Consider the following 12,232-nt stretch of genomic DNA (forward strand, 5'->3'; position numbering starts at 1 on the left):
TTGCAAATTCGAAACTTCCATTTCCTCATAGCAGAAAAAGCATTGGAAAATACATTTAAAGAGTACCCAGGGGAACCCAGCTTCACAATGCTGGTATGCCCAGGGGCCTGACTGCCAAGGTAAGCGGCTGCTATTGTTGTTTCTGCCTGGCTTTCTGGGGAGATGGGGATCCTTGAGGCGCAGCTCATGCTGTTTTCAATGCTAAATCCAGCTTGTTTATCCCAATAGCATATGGATATGCCCACAGGAAAAACTGGCAGTAGCCCATGGAGTCTGGCCCCTGGAGTTTGGATTAAAACAAGACTGAATAATTTTGTATTATACTATCATTTTCAGATCAATATATCCCTGAACGCACTATCTAGTGGGCATACAAATGGTATTAAATTACTCACTATGTTGCTTTATGGGAAAACTTGCCCGCAGGTTTTACAAACAGAATAACTTTTGACAGTTTTATTCTCGAACTGGGTATGACATGAAGCACTTTCCTTTCATTTATGGCTAGGTCAGTACTTATTGCCCATCCCTAATTTCCCTTGAAAAGGTGCTGGTGAGCTACCTTCTTGAACCACTGCAGTCCATGTGGGGTAGGTACACTCACACAGCTGTTGGGGAGGGAGGATTTGACCCAGCGACAGTGAAGGAACGGCGATATATTTCCTAGTCGGGATGGTGAGAGACTTGTGATGACATTACTTCATTATATGGGCACCACCCTGCTGAATATTTCACTGGTGAGTTACATTGTGCGATCAATCCGCTGTGAGAATGAAAATTGCATTCCATGGACCACCGTTAAGTTTCCAACACTTAACTCACATGTCTAATTTTTAAAAAAGGAAATAATTTTGATGTTTCTCATACTTTAAAGAGTAAAAACACCAGTGCTGGTGTATCGCTGTTTCACAATCTACTGACAAGAACTTACAAATTGCTTCTCCTGGGTAGAGGGTTATGGTGGGATATCCTGGAATATACTTCTCATCTACTGCCTTTATATTCTCTAGTGTGTGCAAAATGATGAACTGACGCTCAGCTAGCGTCAGAAATTCATTTATGTTATCTAGAAGGAAACACAAATAATGAAATAGTTGGACAAGTTAGCAGAACAAAGAAAGCCAAGGTGATTTTTTTCGTTCAGAGAGGCTGCAATACCTGAGTTTTGAAAATTTCTCCTGTCCCTGTAGGAAAATGAGATCATGGACCCATCTTTGTACAGTTTATAAAGTCCCAGAACCTCAGCTGCCCTCAGGAGAACATGATGAGATGCAGAAACGAGAAGCATGTTGCCATCATCATCTTCACCAGGGTGGACCATTAGCTCAGTGCCTGGACAAAGAGGAGGAATTAACAATTAAGATCACAGATTGGTTCAAATGAAGAAAGCCCTTTGGTCTAGTTGACCTCATCCTTCCAGAATACCAGCCCTCCCAGTTATCCATACAGTATCTGTAGAAGTTGTGACTGAAAGATCTGAGAAACAAACAGTGAGAAATGAAGGGAAAGGAAGAGGCAAAGTAAAGTAGAGTGAAACAAGGGGAGTGAAATACGTGATACTCGTGTATCCATAAAGTATTTGGAAAGAGGTGGAAAGAAAAACACAGTGATTGAAAGACTGACGGGGAAAACAGAAGCCAGAGTGAGAAAGAAACAGAGTGAATCTTACGTTGAGAAAGAAAGAACGAAAGGGAGACATAGCGGGAGAAAATGATGAAAGAGAAGAGTAATGAGAGAAATTAAAAGTGCTAGATGACTGAACAGATCCTGTGAGAAATTTTCAAAAGAGATGTGCGATAGAGGAAAAATGCAGAAATAACAGAGAGAGCAAAATAAAAAGGGTATTTAGAAGAGGAAAATAAAATTTTACAAAGCAAGAGAAAAGCAAAGCAAAAGAGAGCTCCAAAGGGCAGTTGAATGAGATGAAATGAGAGTACAACATGCAGGAAAAGGATCAGATGGAACCCCTAGGTAAGGATGAAAAGCAGAGCAACCACAAGTACCAAGTAAAAGACCATAATATTAACCCCAAGAGAGTATTAAGGAAGAGGAGGAGGCAAAAGTTCTACACGGAAATGAGGTGAAGAAAATGCTATATCATTATTCAAAATGCAGCAGCACTGGGGACCCTCAATCTCTTACTGTACAGGATCAACTTTCACAAGTAGGGGGAGATCCAGTTCTTTTGGGTTTCCACTGTTTCTGCCATTTACCAATCACCCTTCCAAGGAACAGAATCTCTGTCCATTCCTTACAAAGTGAGTAACAGGCGAGTACAGCTCAAATCCCATGCCTTACTATGGTAGGGGACCCATTGTAGTAGTGATGACCAGTAAACTGAGTGTGGTGAGGTGTATCAAAATCCACATGGACAGAAGTAGGTCCACCAGTGAAAATCAGTCTTAGAAACTCTGCCTGGGGTGTTGATGAAGGATATTTAAAAAGTTAACCCTGGATTAGGCCAATTGGAGCAATGTCAGGAAGCATGGAGCAGGTGAATGCCAAACATGTACACTTATAGCCCCATGTAAATATGCTTCCCTCCCATTGGCCCAGGAAATTTAGTGGTGTTTAGTGCTGTAGGGCATAAATGGGCCCAATCCCTGTTTAATTTTAGGATTAGTATTTCTTTAAAACTGGGCACAGTCAGTTAATTGGCATACCACCAACTATCTTCTCTTCCTGGATTCGGGCCATCAACCATTGCTTGGTTTCCATGTTGATGTTCTCAGTCAGTTCCAAGGTGACCAGAGGCTGCACGGCACTGGAAATACAACACTTACAGGTAGGCTTGGTCCAAGATCCCATGGCTGCTGGCTCCTTGGGGTACTTGAAGAAGAACATAAAGTGCTAAACAAAAAGAATTTATAATCACAAAATAATGACCTCTTAATTAATCTAAATGGTTCATAAGTTAACATCACATGTTGTTTTAATGATAGGCAGGCTTCTGCTATTTGAAAGCATTATTTTGTCTGCACTTGTAAAGTGAGGCTAACATCAATCATGTAGTCTATTGTAAATTTGACCCTAAGACTGTCCTGATGAATAGTTTCGCGATGCAGGGGGATAGAGGTTGCACCAATACAATTTGCCTTTGGTATCGCCTGTTGATGTCACACTGCTGCTTCCCCCAACGTCGTTGTGGAATTGACCTAATCCTTCTTCCTCCTTGAACCTGACGATAAATTGAATTAAAGGCTACCGATGCAGCTGTCACTCTGGTAATAAGGAAGCCTCAGGGGGGTCATGGCAGTTCTCATACTGAAATGATGAATTACAGTTAAAAGTCTGTTAGTTTTCACAACTGCCTGAGTGTCAGGTACAGATAGATCAAATTTCCAATTAGCAGTTGATGTGGAGAAGATACATTTCTCTGGCAGCATCATTCTGCCCTGCTGACAAGATGGCCAAAATCTTGGTGAGGTTTTGGGGGTCTTGCCTGCCGGCTGGAGACCCAGCAAGAGATGCATACTGCCTCTTTTCAGGAAGGCCCGCCAAACCCCAAGCTAATCAGGCAGTGGTGAGGCCAGTGGCAGGCCTTCCTCTGCAATCAAGACCCCGGGACCGGGTGGAAAGCTCACCTACCCAGAGCTGCTGGCCAATCAGCAGAGGACCCAGGCCACAGGTAAGTAATGTGGGTGCGGGGCGGGGGTTGATTGCAGTGGAGTTCATGGGGTGGGGTCACGGAGTGAGGGATGCAGATGGGCTGGCAACAAGTGCAGGGGGGTGGCTCTCAGTGGGTCTCCTTTTCCTGATGTCGAGTCCCTCGATCAGACACTGGGCATCTTTGATCAAGGGTACCCTATCCAGGAGCTAACAAGTTGGCTGCACTGCTGTAGCTGTTGCAGGGCAGGATGAGGCTTTTGAATAGTCCTTAATTGTCCACTTAAGGGCCTCAGTAGGTGGTGGGGTGAGAAGGTCAGTCATGGGCCTCCCCGCCCAGACCTTAATTCTGGCAGAGACGGAAAAGCGACAGGGTTCAGGTACACCACCATCCCACCGAACTAACTGCCCTTCCCATCTCCAAACTTGCCGCCAGCGAGAGCAGAAGATTCCATCGAAGGATGTGCATTCTACCTAGCTGCTACTAAATGACTGAGACTTTCCTGCACAAATGAGCATTTAAGGCAGGGTCCTAATCACAGCACTGCAGAATGCATACCATTCACTCATTCGTGCCCTAACAACGGTGTTGCTTTAAACCATTGTAGGAATGTGAAGAGAATGGAGGACACTGTAGACTTTGACTTGCTCATCAGCTTTTCTTCTCTGCCCCCACCAATAGTCCACTCATATCATAGATTTAATGAGGAAGAATGCCTTGGTGAGCAGGGTGGGGTGGGGTGAGGTGGGGCGGGGTGGGGTGGGGATAGGGACGGAGCAGAATCTTCTTCTAAAGCTTGATAGAATAATATATGTCATAAGTAGCCATGAACCTGAGTGATAAATTCTTGATATCTGGAATTGGCAGGAGAACGTTAACCAGGCAGCAAAAACCAAAAATACACCTGGTACATAGAAATGTTATTAGCATAGCGCATGGGCAAACGATACTTCAACAAGATAGGGAAACTGGATCTTCCAGTCACTGAAAAGAGTGACATACCACACTAGATGGCTGTTAAAAATATCAAGTAAGCGTTAGTTTGCTTGCAAATCCATGGTAGAATACAACCTCAATTAACTATAAATTCCTTTTAACCGAAAAGACAAAATGTAGGTACATAAATGTTAAACAGGATGTAGATGTGCGTTCTACCCAGCTTCTACTAAATGACTGAGACTTACCTGCACAAATTAGCATTTAAGGCAGGGTCCTAATCACAGCACTGCAGAGACACAGGAGTGTAGCCTGTGACCTATCCCTGTGTTGAACTACACAACTAGTTTTTTTCCTTGTAACACAGAGCTGAAAAGTCACTGAACCAACACCAACAAGTTTGACAAGCTTCTTAGAATGTTGCTACACTTTAAGACCCACCCATCTTCCTGTCAGAGTCCAGGATCAGTAAAGAACCTAACTGAATAAGAGAGAAAAGTTAGAAGATTTAATTGAACATTTATTCTAACAACTAATGTCCTCAGTGTTTGCTGGGCACTTTTTAACACCTACTTGTCTTCTGTGGGGGGCCAATTGTCTTGCTCATTCAACGAACGGAGAATTGGCACCTGAATTCACCTAATATCTTCACGCTGGTTACTGGCTTGATTTAAAGCACCTATTGTCAGGAAAAAGTCTTTTTGCCATTCATCAGACTGATGGATCTAAACTGTACAGCTCGTATGGTCTGGATGCTGAACTGCTGCTGTTAAGCAGGCTGTAGAAGCATGGTCGCAAAATAACTATTTGCTGTCTTTTCTTTGGGTTATTTGTTTAACAATCAATAGAGAGACAGATTAAATGAATAAAAACAAAAAACTGTGGATGCTGGAAATCCAAAACAAAAACAGAATTACCTGGAAAAACTCAGCAGGTCTGGCAGCGTCGGTGGAGAAGAAAAGAGTTGACGTTTCGAGTCCTCACGACCCTTCCACAGAATTGAGTGAATATAAGGAGAGGGGTGAAATATAGGTTGGTTTAAGGTTGGGGGGGTGGGGTGGTGGGGTGGGGTGGTTGTAGGGACAAGCAAGCAGTGATAGGAGCAGATAATCAAAAGATGTCACAGACAAAAGAACAAAAGAACACAGAGGTGTTGAAGGTGGTGATATTATCTAAATGAATGTGCTAATTAAGAATGGATGGTAGGGCACTCAAGGTACAGCTCTAGTGGGGGTGGGGTGGAAAGACTAGCAGGGCATAAAAGATTTAAACATAATGGAAATAGGTGGGAAAGAAAAATCTATATAAATTATTGGAAAAAACAAAAGGAAGGGGGAAGAAACAGAAAGTGGGTGGGGATGGAGGAGGGAGTTCAAGACCTAAAGTTGTTGAATTCAATTTTCAGTCCGGAAGGCTGTAAAGTGCCTAGTTGGAAGATGAGGTGCTGTTCCTCCAGTTTGCATCCTTCTAGTCCATCTTATGAGACATCTGTGCCCAGAAAACTAAAGCTGCAACTGGAAGTTTTCAACAACTTCACCAGTAGAGAGTTGATCATTTGCAGTCAGTTCCTCATTGCCAATGACACTGAAACCGGGATGGGTTGCAGAAGTATTGGTAACCAAATCACATTTAAATCGAATTGGCGCTTGCAATGTAAATGCACCATGATAAGATCTACAGTAGGGGAAGGAAGGAAGAGGAATAAGAGGAAAATAACTATGATTTTAGTTGACTGGAAGTATGTCAGAAATGTCAGATTGCAAACATCAAATATCTGTAAGAAAGAAACTGTCAGAAATGGCAGAGGTATCTGAGGCATCTCTTCACCTGGGACATCTATCCTCTTGAGTGTTTGTAAACAATTCTATGGGCAGAATTCTCCCTTCAGCGAATGGGGGCGGGGCCCGCTCGCCGACGCGTCAAATGACATGCAGTGATGTTGGGTGGGCGTCCCGACGTCATTGCACATCATTTAGATTTTCAGTTGGCTATGCGCCTGTCGAACTGTCAAAGGCCTATTAAGGCCTTTTGAAAAGTAATTAAAATGATTAATGGACCTGGTCTTTCAACCTTAAGGATGGTGGGCAGGTGAAGAGCCCAGGCGGCCTTCAGAAAAATCATGAAACCTCATCCACGGGCAGGATGAGGTTTCATGAGGGATTTAAAATTTGTATTACATTTTTAATAAAAGTAATTAACATGTCCCAGCTCATATGACAGTGTCACATGAGGAGACATGCCAAAAAAGTTTTTCTCAGGGAGATCTGTGCGCTCTTTAACATGCATGTGCGAAAGAGTGCACTCCTGCTCAAGGAATACCCCTCCCACTCCGGCCGCACAGGGAGGGCATAGCGCTTTCTGGCGCACATCATGCTGGACAGGCCTTAATTGGCCCGCCCATGTAAAATGGCGGCACGCCCCCAACCGGGGGGGTCGCCAATCGGGAACCTGCGCACTTGCGCCTGCTCCCACACAACCCCCCCAATGGGGGGAAAATGCTGCCCCTTGGCACAATTTGAAGAAAAGCTGGGGAGATCTCTCCGGTGTCCTGACCAACATTTATCCTACGAACAATATTATTGAAACAGATTATTTGATCATGATCATATCAATTCACTATGCGCAAGTTGGCCACTGTGTTTCTTACATTACAACAGTGACTACTTCATTGGGAAGCCCCCTGAGGTTGTGAAAGGCACAATTGCCATAAAAATATAATAATTTTCATAATTTTATTGTGATTTATTGTAAAAGTAGGTTAATAGTGGGGTTTGGATTAGTTTCTTTGTCTGGATATGTGTGAGGGGGTTTTAATTGAATTGGAGACATCTGGTCTGGAGCTTTTGAGTTATCATAAGGGAAGCTATATTTGAAATGCTAAATACGTAAATATGGCTGAAGTTTTAGAATGTGAGGCGTGAGGAACATTTGCATTTTTGGATAAGTTAGGTTATTTTGAATTTCAAAGAGATGGTAAGATGCTACACCTACCATAAGAAGTTAAGCCAAACAGTGTGTTCATTTTCCCCAAAGGTTACTGACAATATGAGTGCTATGAAATATTTATATTATGAAAAAAGTAAAGTTGCAAAGACATATTGGTACAATAGAATTTACATTAAAAAGGGAGAAACATATATGAAGGAGATGAGGTTATGTGTAAAGGAGAAAGCATTCCAAGATCTAAGGCAAACGTAAAAAGCCTTCAGCCTCTGTGAATTAAGTTGCTGTCTACAGGAACTGAAGCTAAGAGAATTCAAGTGCCAATCTTCATTCCTTTCCCATTCCTAGTGGCACATGAGGCAGACAAAACATGTGCTTATGTCTCTTTCCATAGCTAGTTTTTCCTGGAACCAGTCACCACTCTGCATTAAGCATGGGTATTGTGTGCTTTGCCTGGATCTGTTGAAATTTATTTTGTTTTACTGTTGTCTTAATGGAGGTGTAATTGGGAGCCAGATTAATTAGGGGATTTAGGAGTTATTATAGTAGCAATTTGTAGGCCTATGTATATGCTTAAAATCTTTTATTCTATTAATAAATGTTTAATTTAGTTATGTAAAAAAAACTCTAAGTGTCAGCGGATGTATTGCTACTATCAAGGCATGCATCTCAAAATAAAATACAAAGTGCAAAACAGTTGGGGCAGCTGCTTCAAGTTTCTCTCTGGGATTTGAGCAGCTCGGCATTTACCATCTGTTGTGCCATAACACTATATCAATGCAGGGTATTTCTTTTTTGCATATTGCCTGGAATAAGATCATGAGACAATTCAGAAGGAACCATTGACACTTAGGTGGGGAGGCCTTGAGGAGCAGTGGGTAGCACCCCTTATCTCTGATCCAGAAGCCCTGGGTTCAAGTCCCACTTCAGGACTTTATGGCCACAGAAAGTATGTTCATAACAGTCAGTCAGGTTTATTGTCAACCTATAAATCTTTCTGATATGCCTATGGTAAGAGCAGGAGAGTCTCCTGGGCAGCCATGCTTAATGCAGAGTGGTGACTGCTTCCAGGAAAAACTAGCTATGGAAACAGACATAAGCACATATTTTGTCTGTCTCATGTGCCACTAGGAATGGGAAAGGAATGAAGATTGGCACTTAAATGTGGTCACCTGACCGCCATAGCATCCACCCTCTCAAGCTGAAGGCATCTGAAAAGTGGAGATGGTGCCTTGCTATACCTTGATTGACAGACCTTCCTATTCATCCTCAGTTCAGGTATGATTCCCCTTGGCATTAATTTATGTTAAGATGTTCCTTGCCTTCCTCAGACAAGCTTAGTGCCACAACATGTTCAAGTTTACTATAAAATGAATTGATTTAATTGCCCATTGTCTAGGGAGCTGATCCACCCAAGAGTTCCTAAACCTGCTGATTTCAATAGATGATGCTGCCACTCGAGTCTTACCCCATTCACCAGCTATCTGATTAAACATAAGTAGCATTTCTTTATTTGAATAAACATCAATGCAATAAAAATTAAAATATTTGCATTTATACAGTGCCTTTTACAACCTCAGGACATCTCAAAGCACTTTACAACAAATGAGGTACTTTTGAAGTGTAGTCTTTGTTGTAAGGTAGGAAACATGGCAGCCAATTTGCACACAGCAAAGTCCCACCAACAGCAATGTGATAATGATCAGATAATCTTTTCTCTGTGATGCTAATTGAGGGATAGATATTGGCCAGCTCACTGGGGATGACTCCCTTGATCTTCAACAATATTCTGTGGGAACTTTTATGATCACCTGAGAGAGCCTCTGTTTAACATCTCATCCGCTTGACTGGCATCACATCCACAAACATTCACTCCCTCCACCACCGATGCACAGTAACAGCAGGATGTACCATCTACAAGATGCACTGCAGGAATTCATCAAGGCTCCTTAGACAGCACCTTCCCAGCCCATGACCGCTACCGCCTAGAAGGACAAGGGCAGCAGATAGATGGGAACACCACCACCTGGAAGTTCCCCTCCAAGTCATTCACCATCCTAACTTGGAAATATATCACCTTTTCTTCACTGTCGCTGGGTCAAAAGCCTGGAACTCCCTTCCTAACAGTACTGTGGGTGTACCTACATAACATGGACTCAGCAGTTCAAGAAGGCAGCTCACCACCACCTTCTCAAGGGCAACTAGGAAAGGGCAATAAATGCTGGCCCAGCCATTGAAGCCCACATCCCATGAATGAATTTTTTAAAAGTCAGTATTTACAACAATGCAGCACTCCTTCAGTACTGCACTGGAATGTCAGTTTTGACTTTTGTGCTCAAGTCCTGGAGTGGCAGGGACCCAACATGGGAGATTTGGCGGCTCAGCCAAATTGACTTTTGGCGGGACTGGGCCAATTGTACCTATGCTGTTATATTGGAACTGTCAACTCTAATCCTACTTCAATACACTGTACCCTTGCCCCACAATTTCCATTTGGTATGTTTGGAATGGTTTATTTCCACTCATGAACTGCAAATAAATTGGGAATAAAATATTTGAACCTGTGTGTGTGTCTGTGTGTGTGCATGCCTGCGTGCATGAATGTGCGTGTGTGTATGTGTGCGCGCTTTCTGGAAATATCTGAATGTGGTATTATCTGCGCTTGTTGGATTGAAATTGCTTGTATTGTTGGATCCTATCACTGCAATCGGAGTACTGATACCACATACTTCACATGCATTGAGGGGATCTGACGTGACAGATTAGGGATGGACTTGGAGTTAGCGTGAGAGAAAAGACAGACTTAGGTTGAAAGACCAAAAGAAAAATAAGAATGGACTGCATGAGAATAAACTATTCAGATAAAAATTGCCTGTCAGATCTGTTGGCACAGACCCACAAATGCTCGATTTGAACAATCATCTGTTTTTTTAAATATACCTCACTATTCAATTTCTTGTATTTTTTTTAACAATTTAGAATGAGTGTAAAGTTTGGCATTGCCACAAGGATTTAGGTTTTGTAGCATCCTCTCGTGTCCAGGGACATTTGGATTTATCACATGCTTTTGACAATTTCCACTCCATGTAAAGCTAGTGGCAGCACATTTTCCTCAGGCTGAAAAGGTCCAGATTGACAGTCTACAGCACATGTTGATGTAGGAATAAAATGCAGCCACTTTAACTCATTTTCACTCCCACTATCAAATATTGTGCATGAAATGTGTTGGTGTTATGTTTAGTCACCTTGCTCTGCTGTATTCAGAGTGGAGCCTGTTAATACAGGCTGATACTTGTTTTGCCAAATGTGATTCTGGCAAGTGACCAGCTGCACCAAATCCCCTTCCTGTGTACTAAAAAAACTACTCTTGTTTTGCTCAATCATGAGCCGTGCTCAATGGGGAGGCTGCAAGGCTATGAACCCAGGCACAGGCATATGCACAGGTTACATAGGTGAAGCAGAATGTTGCAGAGACAAACATATATATCGACTTCAAGGGAGGTAGCGAGATACTTTCAGACACAATGCAAATCCAGTGCTGAACTTCCTGATGCATAAACTGACTACACCCATTCTTCCAGGGAAACCAGTTACTGATCCCCTCGCCCTTGTGTGGTATTTAACCACTTCAGACCCAGGTGCTTTTTCAGTACTTTTCATTTTCTATGTGGACTCACAACTACTTTGGTCAATGAAGTGTTAATTAAATGCAACATAAGAACATGGGAAAGAATGAAAAGCTTGTGTTTATGCAGTGCTTTACCACATTTCTCATGATCAGGTTAATGTGCTTCACATAAAATTAATGCCTTTGATATGTTGTGATTTTTATATAGACAGAAATCTTCAATTATGCACCAAACTTGCACCATGGACAGCCCTTGAAAAATATTGTTTTGGACTCTATAAAAGGCAGTGGTGCAAGCTTTAGTGGTCTCCTCTGTCAAGGTCTTGGAAAGGGTGCAGAGATTTATGAGAATGGTACCACGAATGAGGGATTTCAGTTATGTGGAGAGACTAAAGAAGCTGGGATTATTCTCCTTAGAGTAGGGGAGATTAAATGTAAGTATGATAGTTATGTTCAAAATTGTGAAGGGATTTGATAGGGTAAATATGAAGAAACCATACCTACTGGTGTGGGAGGTGGGTGGGTGGAGGAGAGACAATAACCAAAGGACACAGAGTTAGGATAATTGGCAAAACAGTCTGAGGAGGAGATGAGAAGACAATTCTTTATGTTCTTGATGAGATATGAAATGCGCTGCCTGAAAAGGTGGTGGAAGCAGAATCAATTGTAACTTTCAAAAAGGAATTGGATAAATACTTGAAAAGGAGAAAATTGCAGGGCAATGAGGAAAAAGTAGATGACTGGGACTGTTTGGATATCTCTTTCAAAGTGCCAGCACAGACACAATGGGCCAATGGTATAAGATTTTATGGTCTAAAGAAGGGGTCAAAGGAAAATTATAAATGCAGAGCATGGTGAGAATTGTAGAATTCTGTTCTATGTGGAATTCTTCCCAAAAACTATTGTAAAAGCATGGTTCATAAATTCTTTCAAAAGAGGTTTTAATAGCTGCTTGAAAAACAAATATTGAAGAGTACGGGGAGCAAACAAGACAGTGGAATTAGAGTAGACGGTTCATGTGGAGAAAAATATCAATAAAGACGTGATGAGCAAACTGGACTATTCCTATGCCTTAACCTTCTGTGATTCCATTATTGGTATCTGGTCATGGAAAGTCA

The 12,232-nt window shown here is 42.2% G+C and overlaps 1 protein-coding gene across 6 annotated transcripts in view; it reads right to left on the minus strand.

The window, feature by feature from the left end:
• ano10b (anoctamin 10b) overlaps nt 1-12,232 on the minus strand; it is a 130,412-nt gene that overhangs the window by 42,486 nt on the left and 75,694 nt on the right. For 3 of the 6 annotated variants that reach the window (XM_041191744.1, XM_041191740.1, XM_041191739.1), the window contains 3 exons: nt 2,664-2,850; nt 1,159-1,332; nt 932-1,066 (listed from right to left, as the gene is read on the minus strand). In XM_041191744.1, coding sequence (XP_041047678.1) covers nt 932-1,066; nt 1,159-1,332; nt 2,664-2,844 — 490 coding nt within the window. In that variant the 5' untranslated portion in view covers nt 2,845-2,850. Of the gene's footprint in view, nt 1-931; nt 1,067-1,158; nt 1,333-2,663; nt 2,851-4,791; nt 4,874-12,232 lie in introns of those variants that run through there. The other 3 variants (XM_041191743.1, XM_041191741.1, XM_041191742.1) reach the window with 3 other exon arrangements.

This window comes from Carcharodon carcharias, chromosome 7, assembly GCF_017639515.1.
Source record: "Carcharodon carcharias isolate sCarCar2 chromosome 7, sCarCar2.pri, whole genome shotgun sequence".
NCBI lineage: Eukaryota > Metazoa > Chordata > Chondrichthyes > Lamniformes > Lamnidae > Carcharodon > Carcharodon carcharias.